The following is a 23,578-nucleotide window of genomic DNA, read 5'->3' as shown; positions in this document are numbered from 1 at the left end:
GATTAATATCTAACAAATTCCCCAAACTTACATAAATTACAAAGTTTCCATTTAAAATTTCGGAAATTTACTCGACGATTTTGAAGTTGATGTTTTGTTATGAAACGGTTGAACTTTTTGTATTTACTGAATTGCCAATTTTACCTTAAACTATTGCTCTCTATAAGTGCAGGTGTACACAAATATCAATTTAGTAATTAAATTAAAAAAATGACAGTGAGTTGAAAATCAAGTACCTACCATGATATTAAATTTATAAGGGTAATTTAAAAATGAGTTCATTTGTAAATAACGTAAGTAAAATCAACCCTAATATATAATTATATTGGTTTATAAGTCGTTTTAGCAAAAAGTACCTACTTCTAATTTTCTTTGTTCACTTTATGTATACCAATAACAATTTGTAGAAACTCTCCTACAAATGGATCGACAACAACTACAAAAGTTCGTCCAGTACCTTATATCGGAACATCACACAGAAGTACTTCCCACAGCTCAAAAACTCGCCGACGAAATCCTTCAACAACGATCGGAAATCAATCAAATTCCTGGAGCTCCTGATCCTACAGCGGGAGCCTCCGCTGATGATGAACATTCTTGGCATCTGGACGAAGAGCAGGTTTGCGAACAGGTCAAAAGTTATCTTTCACAAGGAGCTTACTACAATGCCAACAAACAGTTGAATTCGTTATTTTCAAAGGTAATTTACCAATTTGTAGCGACTGTACTATCTTCACATGTTTAGTTTTAGAGATTTTGTTAGATTTATTATCAGCTTTTTAGATGATTCTTTGATCTGATTCCTTTTTCAATTCTACTGCTCTGCTTTTTATCTCCCGCTTTTTTTCCGACTTACTGGAGTGAGCATGTTAACCTTAAAAGATAGGTTGAGCTCATTGTGGGATGAATCATCGAAGGAAATAGATGAGTCTGAAGTAGCTGAAGTCCAAACATGTATTTTATTACTATTTCTCTTAGGTTTCAATGCCGCCGGCTTCTTGGAAGGATTGTTTTATTTTCATTCGAACATGATGGTTGTAACTCCAACTCATTTGTGACTTCACTGGGCAAGAAGGCTTCGTCAGGTGTAACTTTGAGGTTAAATGGATAGATCCTGCTGGAGACCCAGATCGATCATCTTTTGAGGTCATTGTACGATCTCATATTGAACAAAAGATTCGGTCAAACTTGGATTCATTGATATCTTCATTGTTAGTTTGGTCTAGAAGTAACTCCTATTCCCAATACTCCTCAAATGGCTAAATATTGCAACTCGTATGTTGGGTTCTCGTGTTGTTCAGTCTCATCAACAATGTTGTAGTCGAGGTGGGAATTCACACCATCAAAAATGAGCAGGCATTGTCATCTTGGCTTGAACGGATGGGGCAGTAATAATCGAGTCTTTGGGCCTCATCTTAATAATAGATCCATTTCCATACTAGCTTTGACTTAATTCTGTAAGAGTCAAGAGCTTGCAGGGTTGGCACGATGATTATCTTCGCATTACGGTAGTTTCGTTGCATTTAAGTATATCTTATGTTTCCGCGTGGATAATGGAAGGTTATGAGCCCATTGGAATAGCGAGCTTGGTTCCTGGACCATATATTCCTGCCACTACATCTTCATTTTCCGTTTTCTAGCCGTGAGTATAGAATAATAATGAACGTCGTGGGAACGCAATCTCTGCAATTGTCCATTGCCCAGTCAGGTCACTGGGGCTCATGTTCTGTTCCTTGTATGCTTTTATTACTTCACTTTCTATGAAGGTCTTCAAAGAGGGCTTGTACCGTGGGGTATGACCGTGTATGACTTGCAACTTCTCTAGGGTTATTTCCCCAATTTAGGTTTCTGTTCTTGGCCACCATATGAAAGCTGCCTACCTTATCACACAACACACAAATCATTTTTGGTTTTAAGCCCCATGTTCCTCCGACTATTCTGCAGCAGTTGTATAAAGCACTACGACATTATCTGATAAATCGTGCAAAATCGACACACTACCCAAAGTATACATAAGACCATAGGTCGAATGAAATATTCCTGATATCACTGCTTAAGAAAAAACTCACCTGTATGACAGGTTAGTCTTCGAGTCCAGTACAAAACAATGGCGGCTCTCCCAACCAGTTTCATTCTAGGTGGATAAGAACTACATGGGTTTCTTTGCTTTAGGGGATGCTAGAAAGTACTGTGGCTTAATAGAAACAGTGTGGCCGCCATTACCTTCATTGGCCATTTTGTTCATTAATCTCAAAATGTTAAAAGTTTCAATCGAGTTTTTACAAAGTTTATCAACTGTTATTCCCACTGTATTCTCTGCATTATGTCTACGTGATCATTTTTATATTTACCCATATATGTGTCACTTTTGAATAAAGTTGTGGTTGTTGATAATTCACTAATATTTCTTTTATATAGGTTAGAGAGATGCTGAGAGCACAGGATTCTAACGGCGCACGAATGCTGACCCTCATCACCGAACAATTTCTTTCTGATCCCAGATTGCAAATGTGGCGTAATCAAGGTACTCCTATGACGGATAAATGTCGACAGCTCTGGGATCAGTTGGGCTCTTTATGGGTATGCATCGTCTTGAATCCAAATTGCACACAACAAGAAAAACAACATTGGAAACAGCTCTTGGAAAAATGGGCGGTGATAGATGTATGTCCACCAGAAGATCCAGATTTTAGATTACAGCAACAGGGATCGAGAGATTCTGTAAGTTACAGTTTAGCCAATCAATCACAATCTTTCCATTATTCTTATAATTGGTACCGAAAGTACTAAGTAGTTTTTGTTTCTTGATGTATGGAATATTTATTTTTGTTTCAGTATTCAACTAGAGATAGGGACCGTGATAGGTATGATGAGAGGTACCGTGATAGAGATAGGTACGCTGACAGGGAAAGGGATCGAAGGGAAAGGCGGGATCGCGATAGAGAGAGAGAAAGAGACAGAAATCGTGCTATGTACGATTCATCGGATAGTTCAGAAGATGATGACGAAGAAGATTCTAATTCTTATACTCATAGGTGAGCAGTTTATTATGCTTAAATATTCTTTAATTTGACTTTTTTTTTGAAAAGTAGTTATACATAACTAAATTTCAACATTTTTGAGTTACCCATTCCTTTTTATTTGTGCTTTTATATCTCACACTTTGATCTGTTTTTCTTCTTCAGTTTCATCTGTTAACTGTTGCATTCCTGTGTAATTTTCAAAATTTTCAGTTCATCCTTTTCTAGGTCTTATCTAATTCTAACCAGAGTAAATATTTTTTTCCTCCTTTTCTTCCTCAGCTGTTGTTTCCTTGTATAAATTTGAAGTTTTTATTGCTTACTACCTGCTCTAAATTGTAGGTTTAACCGCTAAAAAGTAATTTTTTATCTTGGCTTGCCAATTTTATCACGGTAATATAGGCCCTTTCCATGGTAATTTTAGTTCTTTTTATGGTAATTCCAATTTTTTTACGGTAATATCAATTTTTCCATAATGATATTGTTTGTTTTTCATAGTTATTTTATTTTTTTTTCTACAAAATTATCAATTTATTTATGGTAATTTGACATTTTTCACGGTAAAATTAATTTTCATAGGAGTATCAGTTTTTTCATGGTAATTCTCAGTGTAATTTTGGCGTTTTCCACAAAAATTTCAGTTATTTCACGGTAATATCGATTTTTCTATAATCAAATTGTTTCTTTTCGTGGTTATTTCGTTTTTTTTTAAATTATCAATTTATTTATGGTAATTTGACATTTTTCAGTTATTTCACGGGAAATCAAGTTTCCCATAATGATATTGTTTTTTTTCTACAAAATTATCAATTTATTTATGGTAATTTGACATTTTTCACTGTAATATCAATTTTTTTCATAGGAGATTCAGTTTTTCCATGGTAATTCCAATTTTTTAACGGTAATTTCAATTTTTTCACTATAATGGCTTTTTACACGGTAACATCACAAGGTAATATCGACAGCTAGTTTGGAGTCTAACTACATCCTTTCCCTAGTTTTTTGTAGTCTTTAATAGAATCAAGGATATTTTCCTTATTCTAGCAGTAGAGTTTTCTCACTTCATATTTATTTTGAGTCGTGATTCTTCCTATGATTTATGTCTCTTATTTGCTGCTTCCAACACATTTTGGTGGCTAACTTTGTCCATTATTCAATTAGCTTCATCCCTAATCATAGTAAACATTTTTTTATATTTCTTAGGAATAGTAAACGTCTACGTTTGACTGGTAATTCCAAATCACAACCACCTACTTTACCGAGATCTATATTCCATAGAGCATTAGATGCCGTTGGGATGTCTTGGGATAACATGCATCTTAAGAATATTTTATCTAGTGATACTTACTGTTCTCACGTTCCTGATACCTCTAGTTCCGGTAGTTTTAATTCACAAGGACAGCCGTTATGGCACGGTAAGTACATCAGGATATTGATAATAGAATACTGACACTACACCAACACTCACAATTACACTGGTGATGATGCAGTTTAACCATTGTAAGACCTACAAACGAATGTATCATTGTTACTTATTGTCCTTACTCCCAACTCCATGTACAGGAAGATGCTATGTAATAATAATAATAATAATCCTTTTTTGCTTGTAATTATAGAGTCAATTCCTTTATGTGCTGCTCGCGTCGATTCTCTTCGTTCACATGGCCATATGGAAGCAGCTCTTAGATTGGCAGTTTCAGTTGTGCGTACAATGAAACAACAACAACTAATAGCACAAAGAAAATGGCATGAAAGTCAACAAAACACCAGTGCGAGTACCAGTATTAAAACTCCACCTAGCTGCAAGGTACTAATTTTTTTTTTGATAAAAAATGTAATAAATAAAAATGTATATTTTTTTAACTAAGGTGACAGCTTGTACTTCTCGATGTCAAGGTCAATGTACTGTTACTTCTTGTACTACAACATCAGTAAATGCGCCTACTAATTTAGACGGATGGGTGGGTCATCCATTAGATCCAATCGGTTGTCTCTTTGACACATTGGCAGATGCATCTGTAGTACCAGAACACGAAAGACCTAGAACACCAACTAGTTACTTAGGTAAGTAAATTATTGGATTTAATCTCTATAGGAGTTAAGGATAGTAGCAAATGAACGTTTTCTATTGTATTTTTAGATTTAGTAGGTATGGAAGATCAACATAGTAATCTAAGGCCTAGATATCATCATGTTCCTGTAGTTGGTTCAAGAGATAGATCAGAGACATATCTAACATTAGCTTTTGAGATAGCTCTTATCGGCTTAGGTCAACAGAGAATCATGCCTGTAGGACTTTACGCACAGGTTTGTATCTAACAATAACGAATCTATAGTTTTTATTTATTTTTCATTGAATATAGGAAAAAGCGTGCAAACAAGAAGATCGTTTGATTGCAAAACTTCAAGAAATTGAATTGGATAATAGTTTAGTTGCAGTCTTGCGTCGTCAAGCTATAATCCTTTTAGAAGGAGGTCCCACCAGTGGCTTAGGTATCGGAATCCACCCAGAAAGTATTCCCATGCATACTTTTGCGAGATTTTTATTTCTATCCCTTCTCAATTATTACCCAGATTTAGCCTACGAAGTCGGTTTGAGGGCAATGAGGTTACCTCTGTTAGAGGAACACGAGGACTCCGACGATCCTTTAGGAGGTAATCCAAGTAGTTCTTTGATGATGAGCAGATCACCGAGGTGGTTTACTTTAGGACACATCGAAACTCAGCAGTGTGCTTTAAGTTCGACTATGCTGAGTGCAGCTAAAGGTAACCCAAAGTAGATTGTAACATTTTGCAAAATAAAATTATATTTTTTTCAATAGGTGAGGTGATGCGTTTAAGGACGGTTTTAGAATCATCTCAGAGACATATCCACAGTTCTTCCCATTTGTTTAAATTAGCCCAAGATGCATTTCGTTTCGCCACGCCGGAAAATGGACCTAGACACCCAACACTACTCAGTGTAGCATTCGAATTAGGATTACAGGTATTATCAATAGAATTATTTTTATTCGAATGTACTTTTCGATCATTTAATTTCTACATATATTATTAAATAGGTGGATAATAATCCACATAACCTATGTTTATTTCAACTTTAACAATAACTATTCTTCCTTGGATGTATTTAATGTGATCTTTCTGGAACTATCTACTTCTTTTACTTTTGACAATTTGTTTATCGTCGACAGTTATATGTTACAGGAAGAGACCAAAAAATGTGGTCAAAATAAGCAGCTGAACAAAAAAATCCTCATTTATAGAAGTGTTAATCATAGAAATCATTTATACCTCAGGATGTATAATTATCCAATATTAAATTGTGAATTTACTTATTTATATTTTCTAAAATTTTATGGACATTTTCATGTGAAAAATCTTCTGGTACCACTAAGAGTTGATTTCTTGCAGTCATGATGTTATCTAAAAAAATAAATTTGAAAATTCATCACTGAAAACATTTGTGGAAGGTTAGCTGTCATCTGCTCCGTTGTTACCTTCTCATTGGTGTCAAAATGTTTCATTTTCGGAAGAGCCAGAAAAAAAATGGTACTAAATCCAGTGAATAAGGTGGTTGTGGGTAACCAAGAGACTTGTAAATAATCAAATAGTGATGAAGTAAAAATTACTTGTTACACATTGTAAAGTTTTTTCATATATTGTTTCAAAAAACGTTCCTTTTCTAATATTTAAAGTTTACAGTTATTCAGTATCAATAAAAAAGCTTTAGAACTAAAATGATTTAGTGCTTTTTCATATTTTACATTCGTCCGATGATGAAGATGTAGTGCCACCGTTTCCAGATTACAATTATTGTTCTATCTTACACCGTACTGGCTGAACTGACTCTAGACCCAGTACAAAAAGTGCAAAGTATTATAAAATGAAATTTAATGTTTTTGTAAAAAGTAAACAGTCTTTATTGTTAAACCAGATCACACAATATCTGTATCAATTTCCTCATCAACTCTAATGTTTCCATCTTCCTCATTATTGAGATCTTCGGCTTCATTGTTGGGACCTTTGGCTTTTTAGCTTTCCAAATCTTGATAAAATTTTAGCGTCTCGTGGTTTTTTCACCCTTATCAGTTTCGCAACATCCTTTACTTTTGCAGCTTTAAAGCCCTTGTTCATGACTTCTTGGTTTATGTGAGACATATGAAACTTTGGTTTTGTAACATATTTTGCTTGACAAGTTTCAGTTCTATAAAAGACTTCACCCTGGACCAGAATGTTATTTTTCTTCCTGTTCTCTTTCAGCATAATCCTTTTTGATTTATTGAACTATTTGAAGTGCCACAAATTTGGTTTTTTGCACTTTTTTAGAATCAAACTTCCAGTCTTTAACCAGGACAGTGACTCCATGTTTTCTCAGAACATCTTCATACTCTTCCGGCTTAAGAATAGTATCCTTTTTTTCCAAATCTTTCTTAATAAATCCAAACACCCTGTGGAAAGGGTAAACAACTCAAAACTAGGCGGATTTTGAAACTGAAATTGGCGTAACTGCCTCTAGACTTGGCGAATATTGCAACTAAACCTCAACTCTAACCCCTAAATACACTAAGATGTGGCGGGATGAGTTACAAAATAACAGTTGTACTGTTCGAAAAAATTTGGGGTTGGTTTGACATGGTATTTATCCTTAAGTCTACCTTTGAATTTTCCAAACACTCAATTGGCAATAGAAGTTTGAGCAAAAACGTTTTAAATAATAAATATCATCACGAAGAGTCTAAAGTAAAATACTGCATCATATTTATTTTTTCAGGTAATGAGAATGACATTGTCTTCTTTGAACTGGCGTAGACGCGAAATGGTGCGATGGCTAGTAACATGCGCAACTGAAGTTGGAGTAGACGCTTTAATCTCCATCATGCAAAATTGGTACCAGTTTTTTACAGCCACAGAAGCGACAGGTCCAGTAGCGACTACCATTATGTCTCACAGTACCATCATGCGGTTGAATTTGAATTTCGGACAGCAAGAAGAGTTGTCGAGTTGCGCCCGCACTCTGGCGCTACAATGTGCCACGAAGGTCGGTATAATATTTATAAAATTAATTTGAAAAAAAAAGTTGAATTTTATTTTGTTGCTTAGGACCCTCCAAATTGTGCCTTGAACGCTTTGACCTTGTGCGAAAACGAGGCTCTAGCCTTTGAAACTGCTTATCAGATTGTTGTGGATGCTGCATCTCACATCATGACGTCTTCCCAACTATTTACCATTGCTAGGTACATGGAACACCGCGGATATCCTACAAGAGCTTATAAACTAGCCATGTTGGCAATGAAGAATGTCCATCTAGCATACAATCAGGTAATAATTTTATTTTAAATATTATTCTACATATGATTATATTTCTAATATGTTTTAAGGATACTCATCCTGCAATAAACGATATCCACTGGGCGTGTGCTTTGAGTCATTCTTTGGGAAAGACTGAGCTTTCAAATATGATACCTTTATTGGTGAAAAACGTCCAGTGCGCTACAGTCCTTTCGGATATTCTACGAAGGTGTAGCATGACAGCACCCGGTATCAGTTGTCCGCATCCAGCTCCATTAGATGGTGGTAAACACCCCCACCCTCATCGCGGCGGAAGAGGATGCAGCGGTGGGGGTATAAAACCACTTTCTTATGACAGACCGCCTCTGAGGCAATTATTAGAAGCTGCAGTAGCTGCTTATATCAATACTACGCATTCTAGGTGAGTAGTTTACACTTTAAATAAGGTAAAAGCAAAGTGTAATTGATATTTTTATTTATTATAGGTTAACTCACATCTCACCTCGACATTACGGAGATTTCATAGATTTCTTAACGAAAGCACGAGATACATTTGTGTTGGCCCACGACGGTCACGCGCAATTTACTCAGCTCATAGAAAACATGAAAGTAGCCTACAAGGGAAAGAAAAAACTTATGTTCCTTGTTAAAGAACGATTTGGCTGATATTCAATGAAAAAATGGTACGGATAAAACAGGCTTGGCAACTTTGGAAATTTTTCTCAACACCTATTCAAATTTTAAAGGGCATTGCTAGAGTGGTGTTAAAATGTGCAAAAACTATTTCATTGCATGTATATTCTAAATACTTTTATAAATATTGATTTATCTATTATTTATATATAATTCATGTTTATATATAGTACTTGAGAAAAATTTTTGTTATCATTTTTGCTACATTCTAGTTACATCACTATTAATGTTTTGACATTTTTGAGGTTACGTATTTGTTCCAAAGCATATTTATTGTTATGGTCCAGATGACATTTTTAGAAAACATTCTTATCTACTTATTGTTGTAATATAAATATACGTTTTGATGCAATAATATTAAAAAGTTTTTGACAAATTATATTAAATCTCATTTTTGTATAAAAATTTCAGTGGATATTGAATACAAATTTTCAAAATAACGTCATTTGATCTATAACACAGTAAAATATTATTTGAAAATAGTAGTCACAAAAAATAACAAATTAAAAGAAAAGAAAGTGATTTTCATTTGATTTGAGAAATTTTAGTACAGAAATTTTCAAAAATTTGACATTGAAATATAAATACAAAACGTGTACAGTACACATTTTGTGATTTTGATGAACAAAAACTTGAATTATTCTCAAATTTTGATTTATTCAATTTATTTTGAGAAATTTGTCTATTGCAATAATCAAAACTTCTGACATGTTTTATTTTGAAATAGAACCATAAGTTACGTTAGGTGTACAATACACTATTATTTTTTAAACAAATATAAGAAAGTTTTTATCAATCAAAAATAATTAGGCACAATAATGTATATAACTATATATAATATAGACCTCAAAGATGTTCAAACGATTGTTCAATTTATATTGAGACCTTTTTGGAGGTTTTTGCTTTAAAAACTGGTCTATACATACACAAGTACCCGTACATGTCTCCATATCTTTTGAACGTCAAAACCGAATTAAAAAATTGATAAGCGTCAATAAAATGATTATATAGCGGTAATAAAGGACAATTAATAAAATAAATAGAGGAACTAATAGGGGAAAAAACTGAATTTGATATCAAAAAGAAATATAAAAATATGAAGAATACTTGATATTTAATGAGTATAATTATCTTTTGAGTGGTTAGAAAAGATATTTATGAATTTTTTTGTGGAATTGAGAGTATTTTCATGATAAAAATATGTAAATTTAATTTTGGAACAAAAGTGATTGATTCGGTGTTGTAATTCTGAAGATACCTACACTTCCGGTCAAAAGTTTTCGATTACCCTATAGTTTGCGTGATATACAACAAATATTATAACAATAATAAAACTACAGTTTGTAATTATTACAAATTTAAATTTTTGCTTCATCGATATAATCCTCTTTTGCTTTTATTATTTCGGTGCACAATTTTGGCATTCTCTGTAACAGTTTTTATAAATAATCGTCGAATATTTGGTTTCATTCGTTTTTCGGGATATTCCAAAGATGTAAGAGAGAAGTAGATTACTGCTTTCTGACTACCCTGTCCAATTTGTCCCACAACAATTCAATCGAATTGAGATCGGGCGATTGTGACGGCTAAATCATTATTTTCAGTACATTCTTCCTCTACATACTCTTTGTATAGCTTTGAGGAATTCTTAGGATCATTGTCATGCTGGAAGATAATTATCAGGCGCTGGCTAGAAGGTATTACATTTTCCTTTAATATTTTTCACCTCTTTCTTTGTTCAAAATCCTTTCAATTTTCACCAGGTAAAACATCTCCCAAACATCATAGATCCTTTACAGTCGGTATTATCAAAGGATCTATCATCTATTCTTGTTTTGATCTGCTTTTCTAGACCCAAAAACCTCTAACTTTGATTTATCACTCCATAAAGCTTCCTTCTACTTTTTATGCCTTCACTTTCTATATTCTTTAGTCCACTGCTTCTTCTCTTATTTCTAACGCATTAGAAGAAGTTTCTTCACTGCCACCTTACCAAACACGTTTTCAATGTAGAAGTAGAAGGCTGATCTCTAGGTTCATTGATCTGAGCTGCTATCTCTGGGGCAGAAGACCGGCCGTCTTGAACATTTTCTATCGCCAAAGATTCTGGTGGATGCCTATTTTTTCACGTTGTAGTCCACGGTACGTCGAGGTATTTTTAATTCGACGGCAATGGTACGATTAGTTTTTCCTGAACTATGAAGACTTGCGATTAATGCACGATTTGTTCCTAGGCCTTACCCATTTTAAAACTTACAAGTCTGAATTTGCTAGGACGAATACAATTCGTATACAAACTCACGAAAAGATGTCTTAGTCAAAAAAGTATAAACTACAATCACAAACACTATAATTGACAGTTAAAGAATAAACAAATCAGCCGGTACTTACAAGTTTTAATTTGTCGCACTCACCGACAAAATATAAACATGCGTATAAATCAAACATTTATAGTGTGGGCCAAAACTTTTGACAGGTAGTGTAACTTTGAACAGGCAGGGTATTTTAACAGACGAATTTCTTCAGCGTTTTTCATGTAAATTTTCAACAAAGTTGACATATTGATACCCTTATGTAAATTTTGTAATTATGTAGGTTAAGCCTTGATATCTATATACATAAAGAGAAAGAAAAGAGGGAGTTGTTTTTTTTAGGATTGTATTAGATCTCATTATTGTCTTGATAGACATTTTAGTATTATTTTTATTTAGTAAAACCGTCGTTGAAACAAATTATGACCTCACGGATAACAAATTCTTTTACACACATCAATATTAAGGAATTGTATTTCGACTAACTTATTTCAAAAAATTTCTAAATACATCTCCAATGTTCTCTAACTTTATGATTAATTTGTTAGTTTTGCCAAAATAATATCCAGGTGCAGTTTAATTAACCAGATTTTTAATTTTGAAGAAGTAAAGGTTGAATTGAGTTATTGGTGTAATTCTCACTTAAAAATTTATATAAATTTTTTGCACACAAAAAATAACAAGATGCAGGGAACGAAAGACCCTAGTGTCAAACTTACATCCATTATAACAAAATAATTTGTATATTTTGAGGTTATGATTTGTTGTTCTCCGATGTACTTTTTTGTTGGCTCAGTTACGTCTTTATACAACCAAAGATTGTTAATTGTATAGTATTTATGTAAATATAAATTACCAGGGGATGTAAAATACCCCCTAGAGATCGAAAATCGCCCGCGGATGATTTTAAACGGCGTTTTTCAATTTCTAAATTTACAAGGTAAATGCTTCCTGTTAAACATTACAGTATAATATCGATAAGTACAAATGGTTGTTTAATGAAAAAAGATGCAGTTGACAGTATCGTCAGTATTATTTGTCAACTGTGGTTCCAAAAAAAAATGAAGCTACCTCTGATGCGTTCAGCAACTCTGATTTAGAAAAGTTGAGTGGAAAAATATTTTTAATAGTGTAAAATCGATGCAATATGGCAGATATCAACTTGAATAATTGCGAGATTACTGTCAATTACTGAATTGCTCTTGTAGAGACTCTTGAAGATATCACACTACATGACATGTTGTCCAGTGACACAGATTGTCCCCTTGCGACAAATATTAAACAGGTTACAGTTGATGATGTGTATGTCCCTGAAAATATATTCCTTTTTATAGATCACTGTTTGCCTCAATTTCATTTCTTTTTTTGTTGTGGTTATTGAAGTTAAATTGTCTGCATATGCAATTATTTGTTGTTCATGGTGATAAATGAGCCCTGTTGTTTGTATCTTGCCATATTGTTAAATTTTTTCCAACATCAGATTAAAAGTCACTGTCCATATTGCGATCTCTTCATTTCAATCCCTTTTCAAGCCTAAATTTGTCTGATACAACTCCATCAGTCATTACTTTGCTGTGTGAGTTATCTAATGTCATCTTGACTAATTTCACAATGTTTTTTAGTAGATTAAAGGCAGCATACATTTTATTTCTATTTACTGTCTCATAAACCTGCTTAAAATCTTTCGAACATAATATTTCTAAATTTAAAATAATTCTTCAGTGTTTTTTCCACTTAACTTTTTTATTCTCATGATACTAGTTATAATGTTCAACCAATATTTTTATTTGTCTTTCATTTATAACCATTCGCTTGTTGGTTGAATGTTGAAAACCGACTGATAATTTATTGTAAAAAGTATAATCAAATTGAAAAAAAAATAATGCATTAGTAAGTATGCAATATTAGGATTTAAATAACATCAATAATCAAAATTTGGATATTTTGTCCAATCAAAAAAATATATATAAGAAGCGGCAATACGTTTTTAGATTTTTTTTATTGACCAGTGATTGGATTGTTTTTCTTTTTGTTAAGTTACATTGTCTGTGATTATTATTATAATTTTAGCGAGAGGACTTCTTGTAAATGTTCGTTACAGATAAACACATTCAAATTTCATAGTAAATTAATTCTATTTGATCTTAAAAATTTCAAAATATACTAATAAATTTAGTTTTATACTGACTAATGAATTTTTGTCTTCAATGTAAAAAGACAAATGTGCAAAAATATATTTTATAAAAAAATTATTAATGTTGCATAATTCACTATTATATGCTAAAGAATAATTATTGGGGATATTGAAATTCAACCTTCACGAAGCTTTAAATAGTGGAAGTTTGGTCAAAAGTAGTTACATGAAAATTTGTTGTTTATTTGTAACTTATAAGGTCCTCGATGTTTAAATGTGTCAAGTGCCACTGTTTTTTTTTTAATATTTAGTTGTTTTTTACGGAGTTAGGATTGTAAATATTCGGCAGCATTCCATTCCTTAAAGGTAATTTTATATTAAATTGATTGTTGTGTTGTGTTTAGTGTAAATTAGTTAGAGAAAGTGTACATATTGCCAAAAAGACAAATCGATTAGTTCTTTATTTGTTGATTAAAACAATTTCAGTCTGTCAGTGTATTGATAATTTATGATTATTTTTATGATAAATAAAGATATTTGTAATTCAAATGTTCACTTTATTACCCTAATACCATGCTCGAATATATTTATATTGTATTACGGCTGTTCCCAGTACATCCTGAACTAATTCCTTCATCAATATCATTGTTTTTATCACCTCACTTAGAAACTTGGTTCAAGGCACAGCTGATATGGATTTACTCCTTCTTGTTTCTAGTGTGGCAAGAAATCAAATTGTCACTTTCCTATAGGAAATAGGAATAACTAGAAATACTTCTTTTTAATGATTTTTACCTGGAAAATGGCAGGATTTATTTAAAGATTGAATCAGTATAAACATAGGGTTGCCATTAATCTGGATTTGTCCTACTATAGAGGACATCCGGTCAGGGCTTCAATCGTAGTCCAGGTTTAAAAATTTATAAAATAAGAAACTTTTAACAACGCAATGTACCATTGATGTGATTTACTGTTAGTAGACGTGAATCCATCATCGTAAAAATTGATAATTTTTTGTAGGAACTGAAGCTCTAGGAAATGGCTGCTGATAAAAATTTACAGATAATAATTACTGGAAGTCACAACCAAAAGTTAGTTCGAGATTCGCTTTATAGAACACATCTCTCATTACTGAAACTGACTTGAACTTTTTCACTTTAGTTATTATTACATTATAATTTTCGTGGCTGGTTGCAGTTCCATAATTAAAAAAAATATATCGTTTTCAATACTGATTTTGTATATATATATTCATATCGATACCGTTTCAACAATCCTATGTTGCATAATGTACTATGAATACAGAAAAAGTTAACATTTTTTAGAAATAATTAATTGTCGGTTGGTCAGTATCGTTTATAAAATAAGAAAAGTATTTAGCAGAAATTTCATGATTTCATCGATGAATAAATGAAGAAACATGCTGTTTTGAGCTTATCAAACAAAAACTACACTCCGAATGCTTTCAAAGGTGAAGTTCCCGTAGGGTTAGGTTAGGTTTTTCGACTTGGATGTCTCGAAAACGAAGCGAGATATCGAAACATTTTATTCCTCATTTTCCACTTTTTATGGACTGATTTACAAAATGGCATAGCATAGTGTCATAAAATTGAATTTTAAGATTTCAAAATATATGAACATATTTATGTTATTTTTCACTGATTTTTATTTCTCGAACTATGTTCAATAAAACTAGTGATAATTACTGGTTCTGGGCTCCAAACTCCGGGGGCGCTGTGTCCTGATTACCAAATTTCACAGATGGCAATACCACATAAACAGTATTCTCGTTTCTAAATTCATTACATTTTATTAATTTATAAGTACCTAGCATTTTATTGTGGAACATTTAACATCTTCCGCTTCATTTTATGATTGTAAAAATAGAATTTTTTATTCTTTAAATTTGAAAATTAAAGACCTTTTTTTTACTGGTAATTAAATTACATTAAACGCCTATATGTAATACTTCCACATGGACAGTTTATAAGTGGAAGCTGTTCCGACTAAGGAAGACAGAATGATAACGCTTTCTCTATCCTTCGAGGTTCCAGCTCGGTTCGAGGTATCTGGAACGAGAAATAAAATAGTATGTTGTCGGCACCTTAATAGTGGAGAATTCCTTCACGTTTAAACTGTCCATATAGTAGTATTACATAAATGATTAAATGTGATGATAAATTTTATCATAAAATCTTCTTCATCTTTGATTAGTTTCCTGGCCTCCACCTTGACAATACTTTGCACAGAACATACCCTTTGATATGATCTGTGGTACTTTGACAGATCGGCTATTGCAGTTTCAACTTTCGATCTTCGATCATCCAGTGGAGTAGTAGAAAAAATGATGACTATTCATATAATTATGGAATATTAAACAATTTTTATCAATCAATATTTTACTTGTATACCTCTAGGTGTAATTAAAGATATACTAAATAATCTAATTAATTAGGTGATGTTTGTATCGAGATGGATAGATGCGAAAAATTTTCAGCATACAGAAAACAATGACGAGAGATCAATAACCTATTCTGTTACAAAATTTCAAAAATAACACTCAAATCATTGTCCTAGTCCTACTGAATTATTTTCTTTCTTTAAGAATTTTCCACCAATCAATTTTAGTACTCCACTGAACGCAAATGTAATGTCAGGAAAGCAAGCAACTTCGTACTGTTGTTCTTATGTCAGCTTTCATTTCAAATTATATGAGTACACTCTTTTTACTGTTTGTATGTTCTATTGATTGTATGCACTTTTGTTGAAAGTTATTACCAAATATTGTAAAAATGGCACATTATAAAGGAGCAGCAAGTGAAGCAGGTAGAGCCATGCAATTAATGAAAAAACGAGAAAAGGAAATGCAGGATCTAGAAATAAGGAAAAAAAGAATTGAGGAAGACTTAAGACTAAACAATATTGAAAATAAATTTGCAACACATTATGATGCTGTGGAACAACAACTTAAAGTAAGTAAAAGCAAACGTCTCTGCTACTTTAATGTTGGGAATCTAATATTGGAAATTTCTTATTAAAAATCACATACATTTTAAAATTTGGGTTATCTCTAATGGATGTTGAAAAACAGCAATTTTCATATTCTTTGACCATATAACAAGTATTTACCACATATGGTTTCAATATTTACATTCATAGAGTTCTACAATTGGTTTGGTCACTCTTGATGAGATGAAAGCCAAGCAGGAGAATATTGTTAAAGAACGAGAAAAAAAATTGGCTCAAAAACAGGCTGAGAAGGAGAGAGAGAAACAGAAACAAATGGAGGCAAAGCAAGCAGAAAAAAATAAACAGAAGAAACAGGTACAATAACATTACTGATGTAACAATATACAGATCTAGAATTAATTACATTGTTTTCACTTGGTAATATTCAGTTTAAAGTAAAAAGCTTCAAGTATGATTCTAGATACAAGCCTTATCATTTTCTCTTGAAGAAGCAGAAGGCAATGACGAAGAAGATGAAGAAATACTTGAATCCAGCAGTTTTAAGAGATCTAACGAAGAAATTCACAAATCTAATTTAAAAAAGGTGTGAGTAAATTATAATAAAGGTTTAAAATATTTCATAATGCTTAAATATTTCAGATTCGAAAAGATCCAAATGTAGACACCAGTTTCTTGCCAGATAGAGAAAGAGAAGAGGAGGAGAATAGAATGAGAGAGGAACTACGACAAGAATGGGCTGAGCAACAGGAAAAATTAAAGGAAGAAGAAATTGATATAACATTCAGTTATTGGGATGGTTCCGGGCATAGAAGAACAGTTAGGGTTAAAAAAGGTGACTATTACTAACTATATAATTATAACATAGTATCTTAATTACCCAATCTTAATATATACAATTAATTTTTTATCAAATAGGAAATTCGATTTACCAGTTTTTGCAAAAAGTATTGGAGTTATTGAGGAGGGAATTTTCAGAGTTGAAAACGGTAATGGCAGATCAACTGATGTACGTCAAAGAAGATTTAATTTTACCTCACCATTACACATTCTATGATTTTATTGTAACTAAAGTAAGTAGATCTGTTACATATGAAAAATTGAAACAGAAAATATTTAAATAAAACGATGTATTTAGCTTAGTCTTGATGCCTATTCAGGTGTAAGACTTGTTTGAGTTGAGTCATTACATGGGTTCCTTTTTCCAGAACAGTTTCCAATCCTATCTAACCCGTGTATTTCGTTTTATTTCCTCCCATCTTCATTTCTTCTATCCAATTCTTACACAGATTTCCTCTCTTATTTTTGTAAGATTGTGTTTCATGTTGATTTGTTGTGCTTTTGATTCATCCCTTTGCATTTTATCTACAGTGGTAATCAATGTTTTGTGACAATTAATCATTAACCTTTTTTGTGTCTTGTATTTGGTGTATAATAAAATATCTTTGCTCACTTCAAAGACTCATTTATGTTTTAATGTTCAAAGAGCAGTCAAGTGTTTTCAGTAAGTAAAAAATCTTCCAAACATGTTATATAAGCAGTAGTAGTTGATGAATTGACTATTAGCTCTTCCATAGTCATTATTGACGTTTTCTTTTTTTCAATATTTATGATACTAGGAAATTATTTATATCTAAATTATATTCCATCATCTGTTAGTGAAAATCCAATGAAAATATATTTGGTAGTTTTTGAGTTTATCCCAGACATGAGGTGGAGAACTTGTAGAAGTAGTTTTACCCCTGCATGATTCTTTAACTGTGTGCCTCGAAATATTTAAAAAGTTATTTTCTTATTTTGTAGGCAAGAGGCAAAAGTGGTCCTCTTTTTCAGTTTGATGTTCACGATGACATAAGGCTTCTTAGTGATGCTTCAATAGAAAAAGAAGATTCACATGCTGGAAAAGTACTTCTGAGGAGTTGGTATGAAAGAAATAAGCACATTTTCCCTGCTAGCAGATGGGAACCTTATGATCCTACTAAGAGTTATGACAAGTATACAGTGTCTGATAAAAATAAAAAGGATAATAATTGTAAATTTTAGTTTAGAATAAATATAAATTTTATTTAATCTGTGATTACGTTTCATTATTAGATTTAAGGAATAAAACCACCTACTAAACTAAATTAAAAACTTTATTTGATTTTTTTTTTCTCTATTTTAACTTTGATAGGTGGCTTTTTGGGTAGAGCTTCTAAAATTGGTGCCTGTTCTGGTATAATAGGTTCTGCTGGTGTTTCCCAGAAGTTGTGAACATGAGGTAACCTCGTTGCTACTTCTGTACTCCAATGATGTAACCTACACCGCACGTTTACCTTTTCTTGCTTATTTATCTAAAAAAAAAATGAGAAAATATTTTCATGTTGTATATGATCCTTCATTGGTTACTTACTGTAACTGTAACAAAGAATTCTTTGTCTTCTAAATCCAAGTTAGGTCCAGATATGGGTTGTTCTGGAAGTGTTATAGCTTCTTCCGGAACGTTATAACCACATTTTCTGAATGAAGCTTTCACATGCCAAGGTTTTAATGTCCAAGGCGTGTCTTTGTTCATAACTACTGATAATAGCATTCGAGACAATGTTTTAACAGTCTAAAATTACAACAAACCATAAGGTAACTTGGAAAAAAAACAAAATTTGTTGGATACCAAGAAAATTTCACACATAGAGAAGAGTCACAATAATTATAAATGCAAGAATAGAAATGAATAACATACACAGTGGGGGATTTACTAATTTTGTGCCTAAAGGTTAATCATTTTTTGCCGACTCTAGCTACCTTTGAAATTCTATATCTTCAGTGGCGTGCCCAGAATTTGACTCAGGGGGGGAGTCGGTCGGGACACAAAACCTCTGGGGGTCCGGCACAGGTCCATTTTATTTGCAGGGGGAGAAAGAGTGTCCCTTTATACTATACATACATCAATTGAAATTAAACGAAAAAGATAGCATTGACATAACCAACATATTCTATTTACATCTTGCAATATATAAATTATTTGATTTTTTTTTCATAGAACTTTATTATATTTTTTGGATCTTGGAGGGTCCAGTTTCTCTCGTCTCCCAGGTCGCCACTGGATACCTTAGTTCATAATTATTCAAATTATATTTCTTTTCAATGAAATTAAAACTTTTGATAACTAAGGTTTCGTATAAGATCCTTCTCAAAATTTCTTAGCAAATAATAAATTTTAGTTTAATATCAACAATGCTTAGATGAAATTGGAATTTTCATCAAAACTTACATACGCCGCTGTAGGAGTACTGAACTTAATTACATTCTGGTCATCTATAGCATCCTTATATTTTTTTTCATTCTCTGGATTTGCATAGACAGCTAAACCAGGAAGTAGCAATTGGTTATAAGCTTTATTCGGTTTCACTGATACTTTATCACCTACATTCCCTAAACCTTCTACAAATGTAGTAAGGATAACCTCCATATTAGGTTGTTTTTCACCAGCAATATTTTGAACTAATTCATACACATAATGTCTACTTCTCAAGGTCTTTTGTGGTTTTCCTTTCTTATGTAGTTGCGGAGGAAATTTCCTTTTCAAGATAAACGTAGTCTGAAAAGTTTATTACAAAAATAACAAAAAGGTTTGTTAGATAGAATTATACTTACTCTAACTGGTTGATATAATAATTCATGAGGAAATAAAAATTTCTGTGTTTTCAATGAGGAAACTATTGTTGAAGCTACATTTTTCCACATTTTCAAAAATTTCTACAAAAATCTAACCTAAAGCAAACTGTTTAATCATAGAACATAGATAACGTTAATTCATAGAATAAATCCATTGCCTAAACAGTAATATAAGCAGCAAAATAGATGAATAACAATTGTTAATGAAAAAAATATACTTATGATAATAGAGTCCGAAAAGTACGTACAAATACTTTCAATACTAGATATACTTAGTATGGTTAATGTTCAGTAATTACGGACTAGAATTCTTATTAGAAAAAGGCTTAAATCAGGTTAAGAAATTAACCTGTGCAGCTATGAAGTTTTAAGATAAGTGTCTTGTGGGGATTATTATTATTAAATTATATGAAATAATTATTGAATTCAATATTTAGCAAAATTTTAGTTTCATAAATTCATCTATGAACAAAATAGGTTGTAGTACCTCTACAGTCATGTTAAGCAACTAATCATTACTAAAATTTTACTTTCTAAGTTACACAGCAGACGTCGCATTGTTATGTGTCCAAATGAAACATATAATAATAAAGTTTGTAAGATTTTTAAGGTAAGACAATTTAAACAAATAATGGAAATTTATTGATATATATGCATTATTGATATTTGCTTGGTAAATATTATAGAAGTAACGTCGTGACATCTATTAAGTAGAAGAGTAATGTTCATTCAAGGAAACTGCAATATATGAAAATTTTAAAGTTCGTATTAAGTTTGGTGTGTAGATGTCGTGTAATGTATTGTTTTTATGAGAAAAGTAATTATAAAATGAATAATTTTAGGTAAAAAGGTTTAGTTGGAAATGAAATTAGAAAATTAGTTCATTACGCCAGGTTGTGTAGATTTAGTACTAAATAGTTTGCAAATTTTTTTTTAAAATTCAAACATTTTTTGGTGAATTGAAACAACAAAAACTCTTTTTTGAAACAATCACGCATTTTATATAAGTAAACAATTAAAAGACCATTATTACAATGAAAGTAAGCGATTCCCTCTGATTTCCCCACCTAGGAATATTTGCGTGCGACGTGGAAAATGTCTGCTAAGAAACCTCCCTTGCTACAAGGTAGTTACTTATAAATATACTGGCAAGTACTTACCTTGCAACTAATTAAAACTAGTGAAAGAGACGGGGTGGTTCGGGGACGGCGGTAGGAGTCGACTTTAAATTTATGGGGCAATTAGCACCCGACTTGTAATTTATACAAGCTATAACCTCCTGCAGAGGGCGCGAGGATCGTCTCGAGTACGGGGGGAGACGGGAGGATGTCGTGCCGCCACCACCTTCGCAATTAAATCGTTATAATTATCTGTATATGTGTTTTTACGTTATATTACGTGTTTCGGAGGCCTAAATCTTAAGATTGGTAGAAATTTTATCAAAAAATTTCAAGTATAACTAATAAACAAACAAATACAGAGGGTACGGAGTGGCGATAGATATGAAATTCGGATATTGTTAAGACAAGCTAGGACAATATGTGAAACTGAACTACAGCGTTGGTTTAATATTTTTAATAGTAGAGATTTGACGCTTGAAGATCGTTCACGATGAGGTCGTCACCTGCATGGGATATCGAGGATACAAAAGAAGCAATAGTACCAACACTTGCCGATTATCGTACTTCCTCGGACCTCTTAAAGATACCATACATCTCCCTCTAGAATCATTAAGTAAGAACTATAAACAGTTGTCGATTAATGCCGCAAGAATTAATCGAGATTCAAACAAAACGTCGAGTGGAGTTATGTAAATAGTATCTGTTGATGAACGATTGAATTTTCTGGAACATCTTCGTATTATATTTGTGTGTAGAAGAAGAAGAAGAAGAAGAAGAAGAAGAAGAAGAATATAATTTTCAACGACTATAATATGTTTGGTCGATTGTACCAAGTTTAAATTTTAATTTAGTTTCCCAAGATCGGCTTGAGCTTTGTACAGTCTGAAATATGCCTCTCTACCGAAAGCTAGTTATACCGAATATTGTTGAGAAGAGCTTTGAGACCCGATCGCGTTCAAGTGGACCAAACACTCATTTCAGACGAATGAGAATATAACAAAGGCACTAGAAATATACGAACCGCTACACCCATTACTGTGTTATTGTATTCCACGCCGATAAATAATATTCTTTATATGACTTTGGAAGTAGATTTAAATTTACATTTTGGTTTCGTTGGGCCATTCAATTATTCGGGGATTTAAAGATTTCTAATTAAGTCCATCCGGAACTTAATTGTGCCTGTTCAGATCGTTTTTTTTTTCTTATTTGAACCGTTCGAGTTCGAGCTATTTTTGTTAGTCAGCAATTCAAGTTTTGGTTCACTAATATAGTGCACGAATATTGAAAGTTGTATAATGTTGTTAGTTAGTTAAGTCCAAGGTTTCATCTCTAAGAAATGACAGTTACAATAAAAAATTTTGAAATAACCCCAAAATACAAATATGCAGAAACATATTTGATTAACGAGATGTATAAGAACTTTTTATTAATATGAATGAAAATTATAGAGTTTGTATTATGAACAATGTCGATTTTCAATATTCACTTTATATTAAATAATTATACTGTACATTTTTCGTATTTATTTACACTCTTTCTATTCGTGGGGTAAATTAATCACTGTCTCTAACGTTCTTAATTTATTTACACACTATATTATACACTTAACTTAATAATAATTTACTTATATATATCAATTAGATAATTTCTGCGGTTACTTTTACTGATTCAATCTTTTCGCCACGATTTTTTATTTAAAACTAAACTAACTTTTATACCCAAATAATGTTCTGCAAAGTTCTAGAACAAACAGAAACACAATTAATAAATAAATAGACTTGAAATTATTTGAAATAAATACTGTAAATAAACCGCCTTCTATAATAAAAAAATTGAATATCAAAGGCGCATTTGCCATTTATAAAAAGCAGAGGAAAGGCGCTGCGTGATTTTTAAAATTTTTTTGTAGTTAAATAGGGTCGGCCTAAGGACCCATTTCGCAAATTTGTACATAAAAATTTAAAAAGAAATCCTTAATATTCGAAGTATTTTATGTATTTAACTCAACGTGAAGCAAATTTCGCGATGGATCTGGATAAATAGTTATCTAACGGTACAAGGTCCGGAATAAATACTGGAGGTGGTAGGAGTTCAATATCGTCAACTTCTTCGACGTTAATTTCGCAGTATGCAAATAAGCATCGTCTTATTGTATGAGTACCCGCTCTCGGTTAACTAAATCTGGACAATTTCTTCAATAAAACCTCTTATATTCGGATATGCCGCCCACTATATACACTAAACCTTCATGATTCCATCAAGCGCACAATTCGCTCGAGTCGATCTGTTCTGGTATTTGTTCTTTGTTCAACAACTGATTTTCTATGCTAGGGCTCTTTACATAAATCAATTTTTCATCGCAAATAATAATGCTAATAATACTAA

The 23,578-nt window shown here is 32.3% G+C and overlaps 3 protein-coding genes across 3 annotated transcripts in view; 2 read left to right on the top strand and 1 right to left on the bottom strand.

Annotated features, from left to right (window-relative positions):
* LOC130446311 (zinc finger SWIM domain-containing protein 6-like) overlaps positions 1–13,991 on the top strand; it is a 188,342-nt gene extending 174,351 nt beyond the window's left edge. The window contains exons 5-17 of the mRNA XM_056782486.1: positions 408–700; positions 2,419–2,721; positions 2,836–3,035; positions 4,224–4,435; positions 4,637–4,827; positions 4,889–5,084; positions 5,161–5,327; positions 5,384–5,786; positions 5,843–6,006; positions 7,792–8,058; positions 8,121–8,339; positions 8,399–8,730; positions 8,795–13,991. Coding sequence (XP_056638464.1) covers positions 408–700; positions 2,419–2,721; positions 2,836–3,035; positions 4,224–4,435; positions 4,637–4,827; positions 4,889–5,084; positions 5,161–5,327; positions 5,384–5,786; positions 5,843–6,006; positions 7,792–8,058; positions 8,121–8,339; positions 8,399–8,730; positions 8,795–8,975 — 3,128 coding nt within the window. The 3' untranslated portion in view covers positions 8,976–13,991. The remainder of the gene's footprint in view (positions 1–407; positions 701–2,418; positions 2,722–2,835; positions 3,036–4,223; positions 4,436–4,636; positions 4,828–4,888; positions 5,085–5,160; positions 5,328–5,383; positions 5,787–5,842; positions 6,007–7,791; positions 8,059–8,120; positions 8,340–8,398; positions 8,731–8,794) is intronic.
* A 1,750-nt stretch (positions 13,992–15,741) lies between these two features.
* LOC130446341 (protein FAM50 homolog) lies at positions 15,742–18,485 on the top strand. Its single transcript, XM_056782540.1, has 6 exons — positions 15,742–16,420; positions 16,608–16,772; positions 16,879–17,001; positions 17,058–17,250; positions 17,334–17,488; positions 18,219–18,485. The coding sequence occupies exons 1-6, from the start codon at positions 16,241–16,243 to the stop codon at positions 18,456–18,458; spliced, it is 1,056 nt and encodes a 351-aa protein (XP_056638518.1). The 5' UTR covers positions 15,742–16,240; the 3' UTR covers positions 18,459–18,485.
* A 47-nt stretch (positions 18,486–18,532) lies between these two features.
* On the bottom strand, positions 18,533–20,453 carry LOC130446342 (39S ribosomal protein L9, mitochondrial). The gene is made up of 4 exons (XM_056782541.1): positions 20,049–20,453; positions 19,666–19,992; positions 18,808–19,008; positions 18,533–18,748 (listed from the first exon to the last, which is right to left on the bottom strand). Exons 1-4 carry the CDS (start codon positions 20,136–20,138, stop codon positions 18,551–18,553), a joined length of 816 nt encoding a protein of 271 aa, XP_056638519.1. The 5' UTR covers positions 20,139–20,453; the 3' UTR covers positions 18,533–18,550.
* Between the last annotated feature and the right edge of the window lie 3,125 nt (positions 20,454–23,578).

This window comes from Diorhabda sublineata, chromosome 7 (assembly GCF_026230105.1).
Source record: "Diorhabda sublineata isolate icDioSubl1.1 chromosome 7, icDioSubl1.1, whole genome shotgun sequence".
NCBI classification, from domain to species: Eukaryota; Metazoa; Arthropoda; class Insecta; order Coleoptera; family Chrysomelidae; genus Diorhabda; species Diorhabda sublineata.
Note: the sequence above shows the minus strand (reverse complement) of the source record. Positions and strands in the feature narration are given on the sequence as shown.

Excerpts from the sequence above, each read along its gene's own strand:
- LOC130446341 (XM_056782540.1), top strand. The coding sequence starts at position 16,241 with ATGGCACATTATAAAGGAGCAGCAAGTGAAGCAGGTAGAGCCATGCAA. Across the intron at positions 16,421-16,607 it reads CTGTGGAACAACAACTTAAA|AGTTCTACAATTGGTTTGGT; the intron begins GTAAGTAAAAGC and ends TTACATTCATAG. Across the intron at positions 17,002-17,057 it reads ACAAATCTAATTTAAAAAAG|ATTCGAAAAGATCCAAATGT; the intron begins GTGTGAGTAAAT and ends TAAATATTTCAG.
- LOC130446342 (XM_056782541.1), bottom strand. The coding sequence starts at position 20,138 with ATGTGGAAAAATGTAGCTTCAACAATAGTTTCCTCATTGAAAACACAG. Across the intron at positions 19,009-19,665 it reads GTACTCCTACAGCGGCGTAT|ACTGTTAAAACATTGTCTCG; the intron begins GTAAGTTTTGAT and ends TTGTAATTTTAG. Across the intron at positions 18,749-18,807 it reads AATTCTTTGTTACAGTTACA|ATAAATAAGCAAGAAAAGGT; the intron begins GTAAGTAACCAA and ends TTTTTTTTTTAG.